The sequence below is a fragment of the Sus scrofa genome, chromosome 13 (assembly GCF_054392235.1).
Source record: "Sus scrofa isolate SSC_HxYL_T2T_F1_AM1 chromosome 13, Sscrofa_HxYL_maternal_Yorkshire_Landrace_v2.0, whole genome shotgun sequence".
NCBI lineage: Eukaryota > Metazoa > Chordata > Mammalia > Artiodactyla > Suidae > Sus > Sus scrofa.
This window is the reverse complement of record NC_139395.1, coordinates 208,309,784-208,328,506: the sequence shown is the minus strand read 5'-3', so window position 1 is coordinate 208,328,506 and position 18,723 is coordinate 208,309,784. Positions and strand designations below refer to the sequence as shown.

The following is an 18,723-nucleotide window of genomic DNA, read 5'->3' as shown; positions in this document are numbered from 1 at the left end:
AGAGAGGCTCCCCTTTGAAAAAACAATAAACTTGACTTTGCTACTGTGCAAGCAATCTCTGTATTCTCCTTAGCCTCATTTTGATTTGCCTCTGCTCACATGCCTCTGAACATAAAAGATGCTGGTTCCCACATTTCCTGGCAGTGACCACATTAAGGTGTGCTTGAATAGTGCACTTCCTACAGCTGCTGCTCCCTGGGCATTTTCAGAGCAGGCTCCTCCTTGCTCCCCGGTCCGGAATATGAGGCATAAGGAAAAGCAGTCTCTCAGGTGACCAGGCAAATGACGAGACCATAAGCACCTTAAGGAGAAAGAGCATGAAGATAGTATCAGCAATGACAGGGAGAACAGCCACATGCTTTGCACACTGGGTCACAGCCACACTCCCTGTTCCTAACTGCTTTATTATGTTACTTTATCCTTATAAAGGCCAATTGGGATAATAGTATCACCAATAGATGATGAGAAAATGAGGCATAGCTTGGCTACATAACTTGCCACACATGCATAAAGCTATCAATGAAAGAGCAAGGGTACAGTCAAACTTGGGAGAGTTCTAGAAGGTGAGTTCCTTGAGGGTAGAGAATAAGTCTCTTTTGTTTGTCATTCTGTCTTCAGAACCTAAAACGGTATCTGGTGCATAGTAGGTACATAGTAGGGATAGTAGGCACATAGTAGGGATAGTAGGCACTCAGGAAATATGTTTTCAAAAAATGAACAAATGCACTCAGGTAGATGGAATTCTATCAGGGGAGGGAAGGAGAGAAAGAGGAAGGGAGGGAGGTGAGGAGATGTTCAGGCTGCTATAACAAAACTCCACAGACTGGGTAGCTTATAAACAACAGAAGTTTATGTCTCACAGTTCGGGGAGGCTAGAGGTCAAGATCAGGGTGCCAGTGATGGCTGGATGAGGGCTCTCGTCCAAGTTGAAGACTTTTCCTTGTGTCCTCACAGGTGGAAGGGGCGAAGGTCTCTCTGGAGCCTCTTTTATAAGGGCACAAATCCCACGCACAGGGACTCCATCCTCATGACTTAAACACCTCCCTGAGGCCATCATCTTGGAGGGTCCGAATTTCAACAAAGGAATTTGGAAGGGAAACATTCAGACCATAGCAGGAAGGGTTCATAGAGATCCACAGAGGAAGAAACACAGTCCTTATTCCTCAATTTACAAGTTAGCTTGTAGCCCAGCAACCCTATTTATCAAGAAGGAATTTATTTGCAAAAAGACAAGAAGGGCTAAATCCGATTTAGTTTTCCCCTTGAGGGAGGCAAGCTGTCAGAAAGCTTCAGAGGGATACACATGCAGGGTTCTTAAGCTGGATTATGCTGCAAGGGCAAGAAACACTCCAGCCTTTTAGCTCTCAGGGTAGTTGAACCCTGTCACTCAGTGACAGCAGTTATGATCACAAGGACTCTGTTCTGCCCTGGCTCTCCATTAACATGTCACCTCTGCGGCATCGTTGGGGTCTCCCACCCTCCCTTTCTCTCTTAATCCTTTGAGAGGATTTCAATATCCTCTCTTGGGTTGTTGAATCAGTGAGGAAAACTACCTTTGCCTGACTTAACCTAGCATACTCTGATCCAGTGTTGGGGCATAAGCCTTGCTCACCTGGGTTCCTTCGGCACTCAGTCTCAAGGAAACATCCAACAGGAAGCAATTTTTCATCAAACAGTGTAACTTAAAGTGCTTTTGCCCCTCAAACTCCCCAAAAGTATCCATTTGGGCACACTCAAATGGTGAAACCATCTCTTTGCTTTCAAGTTGATTCTAAATTGTTTTGCAGCTGGAGTATAGGCAGTTGTCAGGAGGAAAGGACTGTGGGCATTACCAAAATCCACAAAGAGACAATATACACTAATCCCTCTCATTTTGGTCTCTGGGGCACAAGCAAGGGATTTTTTTTTTTTGTTTTTTGTTGCTATTTCTTGGGCCGCTCCCGCGGCATATGGAGGTTCCCAGGCTAGGGGTTGAATCGGAGCTGTAGCCACAGCAACGCGGGATCCGAGACGCGTCTGCAACCTACACCACAGCTCACAGCAACGCCAGATCGTTAACCCACTGAGCAAGGGCAGGGACCGAACCTGCAACCTCATGGTTCCTAGTCGGATTTGTTAACCACTGCGCCACGACGGGAACTCCAACAAGGGATGTTTTTTGTGAAGGTTCTCCCTGAAAAGTGTAACCAAAAGTTACTCACGAAAATTTTCACCACCAGCCATTGACTTTTTTTTTTTTTTCTAGACTTTGCTGTTCATAAAGACAGCATGACCTTAGACTTCAGATTTGGGATACTTGATTTTCAACATAAAAAAAAAGTTTGTTTTTTAAAAATAGCTCAGGTGAGGTTTCACTATCCATCATCTGAATTCAGGCAAGACTGAGGGAATAAATTGACATTTATTAGGCAAGAGCTGGGTCAAGGTACTACGTGTCTGCGTCAAGGAAGGCTGAAGCAGTTTTTCTTCACTGAGGCATTTGTATGTGGAACAACCACACTGATCACCAGGGACTTTATTTGCCCAAAAGAACTGGGCTTAAATTGTAAATTCAATTACACATACGTTCATAAGGCTTTATAGATGGAAACCTTAAGATCCTGGCTGATGCCAATAAAGAAAAGAACAAGTTTGTTTTATGGCCAAGGTCACTTAGTTAATGTTGCTTATACTTTCTCAAGGTCATCTGGACTCAGAGTCTTAAAGTCTTAAGCGCTGTCAATGATATAACGCCTATTTGGTCAAGGGATGTCAGTCACCAGTAGGCCAATTACCAGCTCAAAATTACAGACAGGCAGAGTGTTTTATCAACTGTCCAGGGACTGTTGATGATGTTTTAGGGAATCCTCCAAATATCAGGGGACCATTTATTTGTCCTTGTCAGGCCATCAATTTTTAAATGGAACCTTTTCATAAATCAGTATATTAATAATTCAGAACTTCAGGATGCTTTATGCAATTTTTAACAAACTCCATTTTTATTTTCTACTCAGGATAATACGAATTAATAATATAATATTAACTATATTTGTTTCTCCGCTCTCTGCTGCTAACTTGCTTGGTCCATTCGATTATTTCAAAATCCTCAATGATAAAGGCTTTCCCAGCCCTCCCCATTCTCTGAGACCACCCCCAGCATCTTAGGAGGAACAAAGAGAGGTCAGTTCACACCCAAGCTCTGTGGACACAGTTTGGGCACAGCCTTTCTAAGGCCATTTCCTCTTTTCTACTCAGGAACATTGACAGCAGTAACATCCAATTACAACTTCTCCTTTCACGATGGAGTGCTAAGCACTAATTTTCTCCATCTCTCACAAAAGTACACCATGTACAAAAATTGTTTCTTCTCCTTGTAATTCTATTAATTACCTTATAGACAAATGATAGTCCAAACTTTGGACTCACAGTGACAGTTCTGCAACTCACTTTTTTTTTTCCCCCAGATGAAGAAAGGATTGGCATGTAAAAGTCTAAAAACCATGTGAGGCTTGAAAAAAAAAGGATTTCTCAGTGCCTCTTGCAAACCATCACCCAAGCAGAGCAATGGTTTTGGTGCATTGTTCAGAGACGAGGGTTACCAACCAGTCTCCTCAGGAGATCTGACTAACATAAAATGCGGTGGTATAAATTAAACCTTACGGTAGGGAGTTGCCACTATGGCTCAGCGGAAACAAATCTGATTATTATCCATGAGGATTCGAGTTTGACCTGTGGTCTCGCTCAGTGGGTTGGGATCCAGTGTTGCTCTGAGCTGTGGTGTAGGTCGAAGACATGGCTTGGATCCTGAGTTGTTGTGGCGGTAGCATAGGCCAGCAGCTGTAGCTCCGATTTGACCCATTGCCTGGGAACTTCCATATGTCATGAGTGAGGCCCTAAAAAAAGAAAAAGAAAAAAAGGCAAAAAAAAAAAAACCTTACAGTAAAGTTTTATTCTGGAGCCAAATAGCCTGGGTTCAAATTCTGATGCTACTGCTTATTAATTATGTAGGCCTTGATAAGTCGTTTAAACTTTCTATACCTCAATTTTCCTATCTGTAAATTGAGAATAATATCTAGGTTATAATATTATTTAAAGAAATAAGTAACGTAATAGAGGTAATGTGCTTACAATTACTTGGCAAATTGTAAACAATAAAAATGTTTAGGGAGTTCCCATTGTGGCTCAGTGGAAACGAATTTGACTAGTATCCCTGAGGATGTGGGTTTGATCCGTGGCCTCATTCAGTAGGTTAAGAATGTGGCTTTGCTTGAGCTGTGGCATAGGTCACAGACATGGCTCAGATCTGAAGTTGTAGTGGCTGTTCCCTAGCATGAGAACTTCCATATGCTGAAGGAGGGCCCCTAAAAAGAAAAAAGACCAAAAAAAAAGTGTTTTTTAAAAAAGAAAAAGTTCCCAAGTGGTTCAGTAGATTAAGGATCCAGCATTGCCACTGCTGTGGCTTGGGTGGCTACTGTGGTGCGGGTTTGATCCCTAGTTGGGCAAACTCCACAAGCCACAGGTGCAGCCAAACACCGTTAAATAAAAAGGGGAAAATGTTAAATGTTATAATTATCACCAAAACATCATCACCATTATCATCCAAACCTTACTCTTAGCTATTAGTCCTCCTTTTCAATCTTGCTGAATTTAAAATACTCTAGTTTGGTCTTTGCTCAGCTTCCTTACTGTCAGTGACTCCTGGGAGGTGTGCTTTCTGCTAATGGATAGAAAAGTCCAGAAGGCATGCCAGTGCCCAAGATTTCAAAGAATGCCTGAGGCCAGGCCAGACAAAGACCCCAGTCCTTGGAAACTTTAATGAGCACATACAGGCATTTGCAAAAGAACCACTTCCAGATGGTAGATAAGCAACAGATGGTGTGGCTGCCCTTAGAATGCAGCTGAGAAGCAGAATGAGGCAGTTCAACTCAGTTCTGTTCAATTCATATTTTTCCCAGGATTTCCAATATGACTAGCACTTGAGTTTGGCACTGTAAGAAATAGGAAGAGGTATAAAAATTTTGTTTGAGACTTAAAGACCTGAATAGCAATAAAGAGACAAGATGCACACAGACCTGTTAAATACAATGGAACATGTGATTAAGTAGCATGCTTTGTACAGACAGAAAGTGGTGTGAACCCCAGAAGTCCTTGTGAGCCAGAATGGTAGAAAGTATTCATGTAAGAAATGGTTCTCAGGAGTTCCCATTGTGGCGCAGCAGAAACAAATCCGACTAGGAACCATGAGGTTGCAGGTTCAATCCCTGGCCTCGCTCAGTGGGTTAAGGATCCGGCATTGCCCTAAGCTGTAGGTCGTAGTGTAGCTGTAAGTCGTGAGTGTAGGTCACAGACATGGCTCAGATGCCAAGTTGCTGTAGCTGTGACATAGGCTGGCAGCTACAACTCCAATTTGACCCCTAGCCTGGGAACCTCCATTTGCCACGGATGTAGCCCTAAAAAGCAAAAAAAAAAGAAATGCATCTCAGTAGAAGCTTGCCTTATTAAAAAAAAAAAAAATCACAATCCTCTCAGACCCAAGTCAGAGGATTACACAGATTTGATCATGATTCAGTCTAAAATGAATTGAATAAAATAGATTTAAAAAAAATCATAACAGACATGTCATTGCTGGCTTTCATGGTCTGGGGAATAATCTGGACCAGCTGTGGGAATAAGGGACTGCTCTAACCTTTATAATCTCCTTCCAGAGAGTGGTTAGGTGCTGTCATTAACCTCAAGGACCTTTCAAGAAGGTTACTGAGCGCTGCACCAGTGGAGCTGAAGCAATGAGCCATTATGGGGAGACAGGTTTCCAACAGAAATAGTCATATAAAGAAGCACAAAATGAAAGGTACTTCACAAATTTCTCTGCATCGGAAAGCCCTCTTTCCATAAGACATATTAGCTCATGTTTGAAAGATCTACCTAATTCTACCATTAGTGTCCAAAATTAAGTCCCTATGGTCTAAAAATATATTTGTTTAGGGAGAAATCCATGAGGTCAATTAAAGTTAACCTTTTTCAAAGCCTGATATAGTGCCTGTAATGGGCCCATCTTTAACTCTAGACAGGAGAAAACCATGAAAAATGTTCTAGCAAAGGTGTTTAAATCCCGCTGAGGGAATTTTTTAAAGGGAACACATGAATTTTTAAAACCTTGGAGATTCTGCAAATGTCATAACTTTCTATCAATTCAAAATAAAAGCATAATCAACTGCAGTGATCATATTATATACATTTGAAAGACAGAGGCATCTCACTATAGTATAAATGCCTTCATCGGAGAGTCTTCCTTCAAAGTGATTTTTGTAAGTTAAATTATATTTTAAGGCTCCATGAGAATTTATCATTTCATTAAATAATACATCTAATCATGTGTTAGAGGAAATGGTTGTTTATAAGGCAACTATTAATCTTTGCAAAATTTGCCTCACAAATTTGGATTTCTATGTGGCTGATTTCCATGTTGATTTTTAGAACTTCCATTTTATAGACATATCCCTTGAACATTTCATTTTTTTCTTAAATCAGGATTTATCTAAAGTCAAAGTAAATTGGAGATGAGATATTACGATGTAATTTTTTTTGGTATTTCATTTGTTCAATATGCCTCTATTTACCATTTTGATAAGCTAATACAATCATATATCAATAATCATCCTCAGTGTATATGTGTGGTGGGGGGTTATGGATATATGTAAAATAAGCTTATATAAATAGCTTTCTATATATAAAATCTTTACACATATTGGTCTAAAGCAGAATTGCATAGTTGTCATTCTACTAAATAATAGAATTATACATCTTCCCTGTAGAAGTGCTATAATCTGGTTGAAAAAATTCTGTGATAAATAATGCTTATCTCAGTAAAAATGAAATGTTCAAGGGATATGTCTATAAAATGGAAGTTCTATGAGTCTTAAGACATTATTACACTCCAGAGTTTACTCATACTTCATATGTCATATTGGAAGCCCTGTAACTGAAAGAAACTATGTGTAACGCAAAATACTTAAGGAAAGAAATATAAACAATATCTGCATTTCCTTCTAGGTTCCAACTGTTGCACTTCATAAAACTGTCTAGTTTTTTTTTGTCTGAACAATGTGAGCTGCCAAAATCCATGTGAATAGGGCCCGCACATCATTTGATGACTACAGGAGTTGCAGTATCTCTGATTATAATAGAAAGATGCCGCAACTACTTATTGCAATTATTTCTTTAGAAAATTGTGTTAGTGCTGTTAAAACAGTAGCCAAGTCATGAGTTTGATGGTCTGTGTATTAAAGCAAACGTTGATTCCCTCTTGGTTAAGAACACAAACCCTGGAGGCCAGGTTGCTGAGATTTCTTTACATGGTGTTCTGTAACTCATCTACGAAGGAGAAATAATAACAGTATCTTTCTCTTATGATCATTGTAAAGATTAAATAGATTCATACATGAAAAGTGCTTAGCATAGTCCTGGGCACGCAGTATACACTGCATGTGCTGGTTATTATAACCATTTTCAGTAAGTGGTTTTTGATTGCACAGAGGCCCATTGTAAATCATTCCCCACTGAGTGTTTATATTGCATGTATTATGGGAGAAAAAAGAGAAATAAACAATGGTCATCAAAGAGTGATACAGTAATACTCCATTATAACAGATTTGCAATGAAAAAAATGTTTATTCTTTGCCAACAATGTTTCATCAGCATCAGAACTGCCACATAATTAGGTTTAACTAGACAAAATAAATGTATTTAAACTTGACTCCCCTCTAGGATTAAAAAAAAGAAAACCTGGATGATTTCAGATTTAATAAATGAGGCCTTTTCAGTTTTAGTGACTTTTGATAAGAAGCTCAGGGTACTTTACAAACATTCTAATTAACCTTTGACATAATCAGTGAAATAAGACGCAATCACTGTTTCTTCATTTTAAATATATATTATTTAGGGCAATTAAGCAGTCTGCGACCATACACGATTTAGAAGTGCAAAACATCCCGGCTGTCATTCAAACAGTTTTCTTGGTCTTTTAATATTCATGATAATGTTCTATGAAGTATGCTCTTATTTTTAAGAACTATTAAAATTTGTGTCTTTAAACTTGTCTAATTAAAAGGAATAAATCAAATTTAACTACTCTTAAAATAGTACTTTTTGACCAAGCAAAAAATAAACATTATAGAACATGATATGATAGTGGACAGAACTCAAGAATAAGGAGGAAAAAGCCCCTGACTCTGTGTTGGCTCTTTCACTAACCAATATGACCTCTAGGTGTCACTTAACTGTCGTTGAAGTCAGAACCGCATAAGTAACCTGAGAAGGCTGGTCCAGAGAGTAGAACCTGGGGGTTGAATGATACTTCAGTGAAACTCTACTTGTAGAGTTTCCAGTGGTAGAAGACTCACTATATCCTAAGGTACTTAAGCTATTGACAGATATTTTTAATGGTTAAAAAAGATATTCCCTAACCACATTCTGGGTCTTTCTCTTTATCTAAGGCTCCTAGCTTTTAAGACAGACTATAATTTCAAACGAAGAATACAATGGGGCCCCACACCAGCAAACTTTCTAAATGGTGAAAGAGAATTTTAAATGAAAGCAGAAGGGTATTTTTTCTGTCTATCATGTTTGCCATTATTACACTGGAGCAAAACTAGGAGGAGGGGGGCCAAAGAAATTTCCTACACCTTCCACTTGACCAAGTCCTCCACTAAGTGTTAGTTTTCTTACTGAGAAAAAGTTCTGCTCTCAATGCTTCAAAGTCCATGTTAGCTAGATTTCCCTTTCAGCCCCTCAAGGGGTTCAGGCCAAGAACAACTTTCTACTCCAAAAAGGAAGACGTATATGTGGTTGAATTAAATCCAGAACCATAGAGCAATGCTAGTCTAAATGTGATGTTGACAAGCGTGCTGACTCAAGGGAATGTTGTGTTGTCAAGTGTGATGAGATAACAAACGAAATTGAGAGTAAGCTCCAGCACTTCGAAACACGATTAGTGGATATTTCTCCTTGAATGTAGACCACTTTGAGGAATGTCAAACGCCAACATTGTAAAACCCATCTGGTGCAGATGCATACTGGTCCCATGTAGTAAGAACCCTAACCCTAACCCATGGAATGAAAAATAGACAGTCCTTCACTACAGATAATTTGAGAACCACACCTAAAAGAGCTCACAGGTGTGTAGATTTTGAGTGAAACTTACCATTTTCTTCCATGTCCCTCAGTTCTTAAATTCCTAAAAGGACTCCCCCCACTTTGTTGTTTCCCATGAATGAACTGATAGTTTAATTTTGTCCTCATCTTCCATAGACCAGATAATCCAGTTTTCTAACTACTTACAACATTCAGTTTCAAAAAAATTTAAGTACACTGAAAAAGTGGATGTTTCATGGATTTTTTGTATATGGAAGCTAACTCCTAGTTGTTATACCAAATAGCAAGCAACCCCAGGGCATACTATGAGTTCATGGATATAAGCATTGTCATAGGTAGATCAAAGAAGATTAAAATCATTCTCAAAAGAATCTTGGTAGGATAGCCATCCACACACTCAAAGTCATTATGGTGCAATGGAAAGAGCGTTGAATTAGATGTCCAAGGGTCCTGAGGGCCATATTGGCTCTGATACTTACTAGTTTTGTGGCTTTCGTGACATCTCCACAACTTCTGTACCAAAATTGCCTCCCCTGTGAAAATGGGAGTTTGAATGAGCCAATTTCTAAAGTCTCTGACAACTTTAAAATTTCCTAATTCTAAGAAAATTATTTTCCCTTAAGTTAGTTTCCTGATGGAGGAATAATTTTCCCAGCAGTCTGTTTACGGCCAAAAGACAGGCTGGCCTCCCTGCACTTGTACAAGTAGCCCTTTACTATAAAGTTAGCATTATCAGACACTTCCAGGCTAAAATTATCCAACAAATGAGGCATTGACCCCCGCCAACCTCAAAAACATGCCTTTTTCATGGAGACATGAGCTCCAACTTGCAGATATCTCTGGGGGTGAGGAATAATTCACAGGGGCCTAATCATGACAGAATGGTTTCCATAAAATACCAGTATCTATAAGGTGCTGTTTATTGAATTGCTATTTGTCTCACAAGACCTTTCTCAAGAGGCTCTTCAAATGCCTAACACTCCAAAATAAAGCCATCTGTTCTCCCTTAACTCATAAAGCCTACAGCATTAACCCAGGTCTTAAATAGACTTAGGAATTGAATGAGCCCCCAGGAACACTTGAGCATGAATAACCACGCTAGAGCTAATTCCACAGGTATTCCATTTATTGCCTATGGCCCCAAATCATGTTTTAAGCTTCTTTGCACTCCTGAGATGATAAGCCCTGAGCCTGCCAAGGAAGCTCTCATGAGTGTGTGTGGGCACCACATACAATGTGAGAGCTGGAATTAGCTAGGAATTATCAGTAATTCTCATAATGCGTTCAACTTCCAAATAAATGGAGAGGAATGCTGATGCAAATGAAGACAAATACAGGAAAAAAATTGAAACAAATGGAAATTACAAAATAAAATGTAAAGTGTCTATAATAGATCACTATTCATATTCAAAAGAACGAAAAATGTATACCAAAGCAATATGAAAACTTAGGCAGTATATTTTTTAATTTCTTATATTATATATGTATGTGTGTGTGTGTGTGTGTGTGTGTGTGTAATTTTTGGCCACACCCATAGCATATTGAGGCTCCTGGAGCAGGAACTGAATCTGAGCCACAGCTGTGACCTACGCCTCAGCTGCAGCAAGGCTGGGTCCTTTTTCCCACTGTGCCAGATTGAACTTGCACCTCCACAGCAGCCCCAGCCACTACAATCAGATTCTTAACCCACTGTGCCATGGTGGGAACTCCTAGGCAGTATATTTTAACAAAGCAAGTAAGATTCATGAGACTGCGGAATGTATAGATGCATACATACTATATATCATATATATAGTTTATCACCAAATCTATGATATCTTCATCTTCAAAAAGCTGAAGAAAAAGGGAAAAGGCAAAGTCATAGAACACGTTCAAATGAAAATTCAGTCCTCATTATTTAAAATATAATTGCAATTTAAAATGAAATACATACTTCAAAAGGCATAAACATGGATGGCATAGAGATTATCATACTAAGTGAAGTTAAGTCACAGATAAATATGAGATCACTAATATGTGGAATCCAGTAAAAAATGATATAAAGGAAACTTATTCACAAAACAGAAGCAAGTTCAAAGGGTTTTAAACCAAATTTATAGTTACCAAAGGGAAAACACTGGGGGGAGGGATGGACTGGGAGGCTGAGATTGGTGTAAACACACTACTATATACAAAATCAATCAGTAAAGGTCCTACTTTATGACTCAGGGAAATCTGTTCAATACTCTGTTATAGCCTATATGGGAAAAGAATCTGAAAAAGATATATATATGTAAAATAAATAAATAAACTATGTTTAAAAGGCATATATACACACACAGTAGGAAGAGTTTTCTGATCTGAATTTTAATTCAAAAAGAGCATTTGTACTTAAGTTTTCTAGAAAAGATGAAGGTGATTGGAAGTTCTTTCATAAATAAAGCAGAGAAAGTATGCGATTTATGCTAAGGCTGTGCCCTGCACAGGAAACGTATTGAAACTTACATATCAGAAACCAGCAGAACAATGCCTACCGAAGTTGTTGTTAAAGGGAAATAGAACAAATGAGTGGAGTCCTGGGGTGAGCTGTCACCCTCTGGCCCAGTGGGCCTTGAGGACTTGTTCTTAAGTGGCCACAGTTTGTTAGGTAGATGCCATCATTGATACCAGTGTTCTTTCTTCCCTACTGAAATCAGCAAAAGGACCTTGAGGCAATGTCTCACATCCACCCAGCGAGATCTCCTTTTCCTCCATAGCTGCCTCGGTGCCTCTAAGGGATTGATTGTAGTGAACTGGGTTCTTTTCAGCTACCAATCAGTCCCAGGAACATCAGTATCGGTTTTCCCGCCTAAAGAGAAAGAATCTTCCTTCTGCTGTTTGAACCCCTGGAATTTTGAACAGTTTTAGGACATATTTTCTCAGCACTCTCTGCCGGTGGGTGTGCTTTCTTTCCCTGCAGAAATCAAAGATATCCACCTACGAGAAGATGTGGGCTTTCATGAGCAGCAGGCAACAGACTGCCCTGGTCAAAAACAGTGACGAAGGGATTCAGCGAGTGCTCACCACTGACTATGCCCTGCTGATGGAGTCCACCAGCATTGAGTATGTGACCCAGAGAAACTGCAACCTCACGCAGATTGGGGGCCTCATTGACTCCAAAGGTTATGGAGTGGGAACGCCTATCGGTAAGAAAGACAAGGTAGTCGCCAAGACTGAGATGCACAATGTCCATCCCAAAGTAGAGAAGAGGATGGGCTCAGAAATACCTACCCCACAATTCTGAGAAGGCCCACAATGCCTTCAGTGGCTTGATAAACAAGGGAAATGCCCATACAGATCAAGCCATGTTCTGAATTGAAGATTCCAAGATATTTAACCTAATAAATTTTCAACTCATTGTTTCTTTCAAGTTCTACTACTGCTGTAAGTTTGAGTACATAGATTTTATTATTTTACCCCAGACAGATTATCATTAATAGAATATCTTTCTAATCAGCACCCTTCACATTTTTCCTTCAGTACCTAAACATGCCTATGTTGTGTTTTCTATCTTATATTATACTAGAATATAACAAAATTAACTGTGCATATTGATGACAAAGTTGAAGGGCTAATGTTCCATGTAAACTGGTAGAAAAGCCAAGCTATAACCCAAAAGAAAAACAATCAAGCTTAGATTATAATTTGCTGAAGCAATATGCTAGATTCAATCACTGATAACTATCTAAAGTCTCCAAATATCCCCATTCTTTGATTTCGTACCACTGCTCTCCCTAGGGATATTATTCTCTTATAGGCATATAGGTCCACACAGCTAGGTATGTTTCCATGTCTAGGGTATACAATTCTATTCTATATTCAAAGGACAGTTACTGAATCCCCATCTATAAAAATGCCCTATTTCCCTCACTACAGAAACTGCAGTGTATAAGTTTCTGACTCAGTGGCAATCTGCTCTTTTCAAGTGAATCATTGGTAATTTTCTTTTTTCCTTTTCTTTTCTTTTTTTTTAATGGCTTCACCTGAGGTACATGGAAGTTCCCAGGTTAGGAGTTGAAATGCAACTGCAGCTGAGGCTTATGCCACAGCCACAGCAACACCAGATCCAAGGTGCATCGATAACCTACTCCAAAGTGTGCTGCAATGCTGGCTCCTTAACACGCTGAGCAAAGCCAGGGATTAAAATGGCATCCTGACAGACAATGTCGGGTCCTTAACCCACAGAGTCACAACGAGTACTCCTCATTAGTAATTTTTCTGACAAACATTCCAAAGAGGAGAAATTGGAGGCTGTCTTAGATGACTGGGCTAGTCCAACAAGAAATGTAGTTACAAAAAAAAAAGGTGGAATGTATACATGGAGGTCACCATGCTGTACAGTAGGAAAAAAAATTGTATTGGGGAAATAACAATAAAAAAAAAGAAATGTAATTACAATTAGGTCAGGTAATTCGGGAACCAAGGTAGATTATTATTTTTATCTTTTGATAGGGATTATCCAGTTAAACCCTCAACATTACACAGGGACCATAAATGCTTACAGAGCCCAAGCAGGTGTAATTGAATGAAGCTTTGTTTGTTTCAAGAGGCAAAAGGGAACAGTAGCAACTGTGGAGAATTAGAGACAACACAACTCATGTAAAGGGGGCAGCAGCCTTTAAGGTCAGTCATGGTAACCACGTGAGAATTTGAGCACAACATTTTTAGATATTCCATTTTTCATGAAAAAGAAATCAGATTTTAGGTGGACTTTCCTGATGTTTTCATTTGCAACATATGTATATATTTTCTAAAAAGATTAACGAGCCCACATTCCACTTTTGATTAATACTAATTTGATAAACCAGATAAAGTTTAACTCTCTTCACCTTTTACCATGCATATGTAACCAATTTGACTCCAGGAAATCTACCTGGGGCTATAAATACATGCTATGATGAAATTACCCATATTATTACTGTTGTTATTCAAGTCCTCTAAATAAATTTGCAGGATGATTAGGCTAGGAAACCATAACTATCTCCTTGCCCCTTTATTTCCAATAACTTCTCCTGATGAAAATACCTATATTGAAAGTGATGTATATATGTATTTTTTGAAGTGGTAAGCTTTCCTATAACTAAGTGAATATCCTCTGCAGGGGACTCGGTGGGGTTGTTAGACACTAACTAAAAGGATCTTTTTGATTTGAAAAACAATGTCCTATCTCCCTAAGCAAGCTCTGTCACCTCATTTTAGATAATAAGTTGGAGGAAGCTCAACATGTTCCTTTTGTATATCCCATCACTGCCGATTTTAGTTACATCAGACAAGAACAGCAGGACTGGGTACCTTTGCCTGAATCTTTTCAAAATCAAGACCTTATGACTGATTGCAAAATATTCTGTACCTTCTTAGAAAAGCAAGTGTACTTTCTTCATAGAACCATCTTTACATTAATTAATAAAGGGGAAAACAGGGATTTTATCTTTCCATCCTCCACCCACAAACCCACCACCACCACCTTTTAATGCCCCTCTTTGCCCACCCACTTTCCTGTCTGGTCATAATAATAGAAAATAACACTGTGCATCATTTCCTGAGAATATTTATACTTTAATATAAGACTTTTAATGGGCATTTCTTCTGCTGAGTGGACTATAACTCTAAAGTTCAAGTTTTGGTGGGGAATGGGGAGGAAGTCAGGAGCCCCTTTCTGCAAAACTTCTGAATTAATGTAGCACTTTGAAAATGACTCTTCTTTCACGTGAATGAGGCTGATCCTGTGATGAGTATCAGTATATTTTATATAATTTAATAGACAGAGATTTGAATGTTCCAGCTCAGTCTACCTTTTACCAACCTCATGCATTCTCTGACATACAATCTCCAAAGTTGAAGAGTTTTTCTCCCTCCCTCAATGAAAAAAAAAAAAAAAATACAGTCCAGGAATTTTTCATAGTGGTTATAAACCTGTCATGCTTTTAAAACAAAAACAATGAAGGAATAATTGGAACAGATGGCAGACCTCAGAGAGAATACATCCATTGGGAATACAGCTGTTGGATAAATTTGTGAGATGTTTCTTCTATGATGAATTGACTCTTTAAGAAAGATCAGTTGCTATTCAGGAAGATTTGTGCATACACATATATTTTTTTTTCAAGTGCCTTGTAATAAATCACTTCTGATGTCATTCAGTCCATTTAAGCAACAATAACAACAAAGGCTGAAACTAAAATACGTTTAGATGTAAAAAATTCTTCCCATGCTTCTATTTCTGCCTTGACCAGCTAAAAGCCTCCATGTTCCCTCACCTGGTCAAAGATCGGCAAAGTCACCTTGGTGATGACACAAAATTGAAAACTTTGCTTCTTAGAGACTCTCGGGGCAGAAGCTCTGGAAATGTGTCTTCTCGGGGATTTAAAATAAAACAGAGAGAATGAGAGCAGTTAAGATTTAAACAGGTTACCATGAGGCTGGAAATTACCTTCCTTAGAGAACAACTTTAAACAGAGATCTGATCCCTGTCTGCCTGAAATGTTACAGGGATCCTGTAGCCTGAAGGCAGAAGGAGAGCATCAGTCAACATTTATTGAGTGCCCACGGAGTATACTGCTATGATTACTGCTGCAATCGCTACCATACGGATCATTCTTACGCTTTTCAAAGCACTTTCATGTACATTAAAGCAAAGCTCTCCTGGTTCACTTAATTGCTCACATGCTATGAATATGTTAATGGTGCTAATTTTGAAACTAACCATTATTCTGGGGTATTTAAGCAAACAGCCAATATCTTTTAATTTGGCTTGCAAGAGCTATTTTCTCATCAAAAATCCATAGTCTTAATTGGTAGGCCACAATCTAACTTCAAAACATTTTGCTGTTCTTTTAAACTTGATTTTGAGTACAAGAAATGACTTTAGGAAGTCTTGGGAAGAGTGGAAAAAATGACAAATGTTGCAATGTTAATCTGCTTTTCTGACTTCAACCATGCCCTAGAACACAGGTATGTGGTGGGGCGACACAGAAGATGGAGGGAGGAAATTTGATGGAAATTATACCAAGAGAGAGTAAGGAGAATTGAGTTAAATTCTTGGCTCTGCCTCTATTGCTTTCACCTCTATCTTCACATCCTAAATAAAGTTCTTCATTTCTAAAATAAGTACTCTGGACTGTATGGTTCCTAAAATGTCTTTTGGTTGTAAGACACCACATTTTTTTATTTTCTACTTTTTTTTGCATGTTTCTATTTCCACCAAGAAGAACTTTGATGTTTACAAACAGAGAGAACTAGGATGTACTATTTTCCTACTGAGTAGAGGAAACACAAAAAATTCTTAGCATCCAAGGAGAAATTGAGTAAAGAAATCTTACCATCGTTTTTAATCTCTTTCTTTGCATTGATTAACCCAGTGTTGGGCAAGCTATGGCTACAGGCGGATGTTGGTGTTCTCTAGCTCTAACATAATTAAAAGTTCAACGGCATTACTAGAAGATAGAGTGTAAATAATATTGATAAAGCTTGCAAATTTTCTACACCGAGCTGAATTTTTTAAGACATTTAAGTTATTCAAAACTACTTTTTTTTTCTTGTTTTATTATTTAATTTTTTTCCACTGTACAGCATGGGGACCAAGTTCCTCTTACATGTATACATTTTTTCCCCCACCCTTTCTTCTGCTGCAATATAAGTATCAAGACATAGTTCACAATGCTACTCAGCAGGATCTCCCTGTAAATCCATTCCAAGTTGTATCCAATAACCCCAAGCTCCCAATCCCTCCCACTTCCTCCCTCCCCCACCCCCCGGGCAGCCACAAATCTATTCTACAAGTCCATGATTTTCTTTTCTGAGGAGGTGTTCATTTGTGCTGGATATTAGATTCCAGTTATAAGTGATATCATATGGTATTTGTCTTTGTCTTTCTGACTTATTTCACTCAGTATGAGAGTCTCTAGTTCCATCCATGTTGCTGCAAATGGCATTATATCATTCTTTTTATGGCTGAGCAGTATTCCATTGTGTATATATACCACATCTTCCTAATCCAATCATCTGTTGATGGACATTTGGGTTGTTTCCATGTCTTGGCTATTGTGAATAGTGCTGTAATGAACATGCAGGTGCATGTGTCTCTTTTAAGGAGAGTTTTATCCGGATATATGCCCAAGAGTGGGATTGTGGGGTCATATGGAAGTTCTATGTATAGGTTTCTAAGGTATCTCCAAACTGTTCTCCATAGTGGCTGTACCAGTTTACATTCCCACCAGCAGTGCAGGAGGGTTCCCTTTTCTCCACACCCCCTCCAGCACTTGTTATTTGTGGACTTATTAATGATGGCCATTCTGACTGGTGTGAGGTGGTATTTCATGGTAGTTTTGATTTGCATTTCTCTTATAATCAGTGATGTTGAGCATTTTTTCATGTGTTTGCTGGCCATCTGTATATCTTCTTTGGAGAAATGTCTATTCAGGTCTTTTGCCCATTTTTCCATTGATTGATTGGCTTTTTTTGCTGTTGAGTTGTATAAATTGCTTATATAGTCTAGAGATTAAGCCCTTGTCCATTGCATCGTTTGACACTATTTTCTCCCATTCTGTAAGTTGTCTTTTTGTTTTCTTTTTGGTTTCCTTTGCTGTGCAAAAGCTTTTCAGTTTGATTAGGTCCCACCGGTTTATTTTTGCTCTTATTTCTGTTGCTTTGGGAGACTTAACCTGAGAAATATTCATGATGTTGATGCCAGAGAATGTTTTGCCTATGTTCTCTTCTAGGAGTTTGATGGTGTCTTGTCTTATATTTAAGTCTTTCAGCCATTTTGAGTTTATTTTTGTGCATGGTGTGAGGGTGTGTTCTAATTTCATTGCTCTGCATGCAGCTGTCCAGGTTTCCCAGCAATGCTTCCTGAAAAGACTGTCTTTTTCCCATTTTATGTTCTTGTCTCCCTTGTCAAAGATTAATTGACCATAGGTGTCTGTCTGTTTTGATACCAGTACCACACTGTTTTGATGACTGTGGCTTTGTAATATTGCTTGAAGTCTGGGAGAGTGATGCCCCCTGCTTGTTTTTTTTGTTTGTTTTGTTTTGTTTTTGTTTTTGTTTTTTTGTCTTTTTGCTATTTCTTGGGCCGCTCCCACAGCATATGGAGGTTCCCAGGCTAGGGGTCCAATCGGAGCTGTAGTCACCGGCCTACGCCAGAGCCACAGCAACGCTGGATCCGAGCCGCATCTGCAACCTACACCACAGCTCACGGCAACGCTGGATCGTTAACCCACTGAGCAAGGGCAGGGATCAAACCTGCAACCTCATGGTTCCTAGTCAGATTCGTTAACCACTGCGCCACAACAGGAACTCCCCTGCTTGGTTTTTGTTCCTCAGAATTGCTTTGGCAATTCTGTGTCTTTTGTGGTTCCATATAAGTTTTAGGATTGTTTGTTCTAGTTCTGTGAAAAATGTCATGGGTAATTTGATAGAGACTGCATTGAATCAGTAGATTGCTTTTGGTAGCATGGCCATTTTTACAATATTGATTTTTTCCAATCCAGGAACATGGAACATCTTTCCATTTCTTTACATCTTCTTTGATTTCTTTGATTAAAGTTTTAAAGTTCTCAGCATATAAGTCCTTTACCT

The 18,723-nt window shown here is 38.9% G+C and overlaps 1 protein-coding gene across 10 annotated transcripts in view; it reads left to right on the top strand.

Moving 5' to 3' along the window:
- GRIK1 (glutamate ionotropic receptor kainate type subunit 1) overlaps positions 1 to 18,723 on the top strand; it is a 409,934-nt gene that overhangs the window by 365,539 nt on the left and 25,672 nt on the right. For all 10 annotated transcript variants that reach the window (XM_003483349.5, XM_005657138.4, XM_021070894.2 and 7 more), the window contains one exon: positions 12,068 to 12,293. In XM_003483349.5, the coding sequence (XP_003483397.1) occupies positions 12,068 to 12,293 (226 nt within the window). The remainder of the gene's footprint in view (positions 1 to 12,067; positions 12,294 to 18,723) is intronic.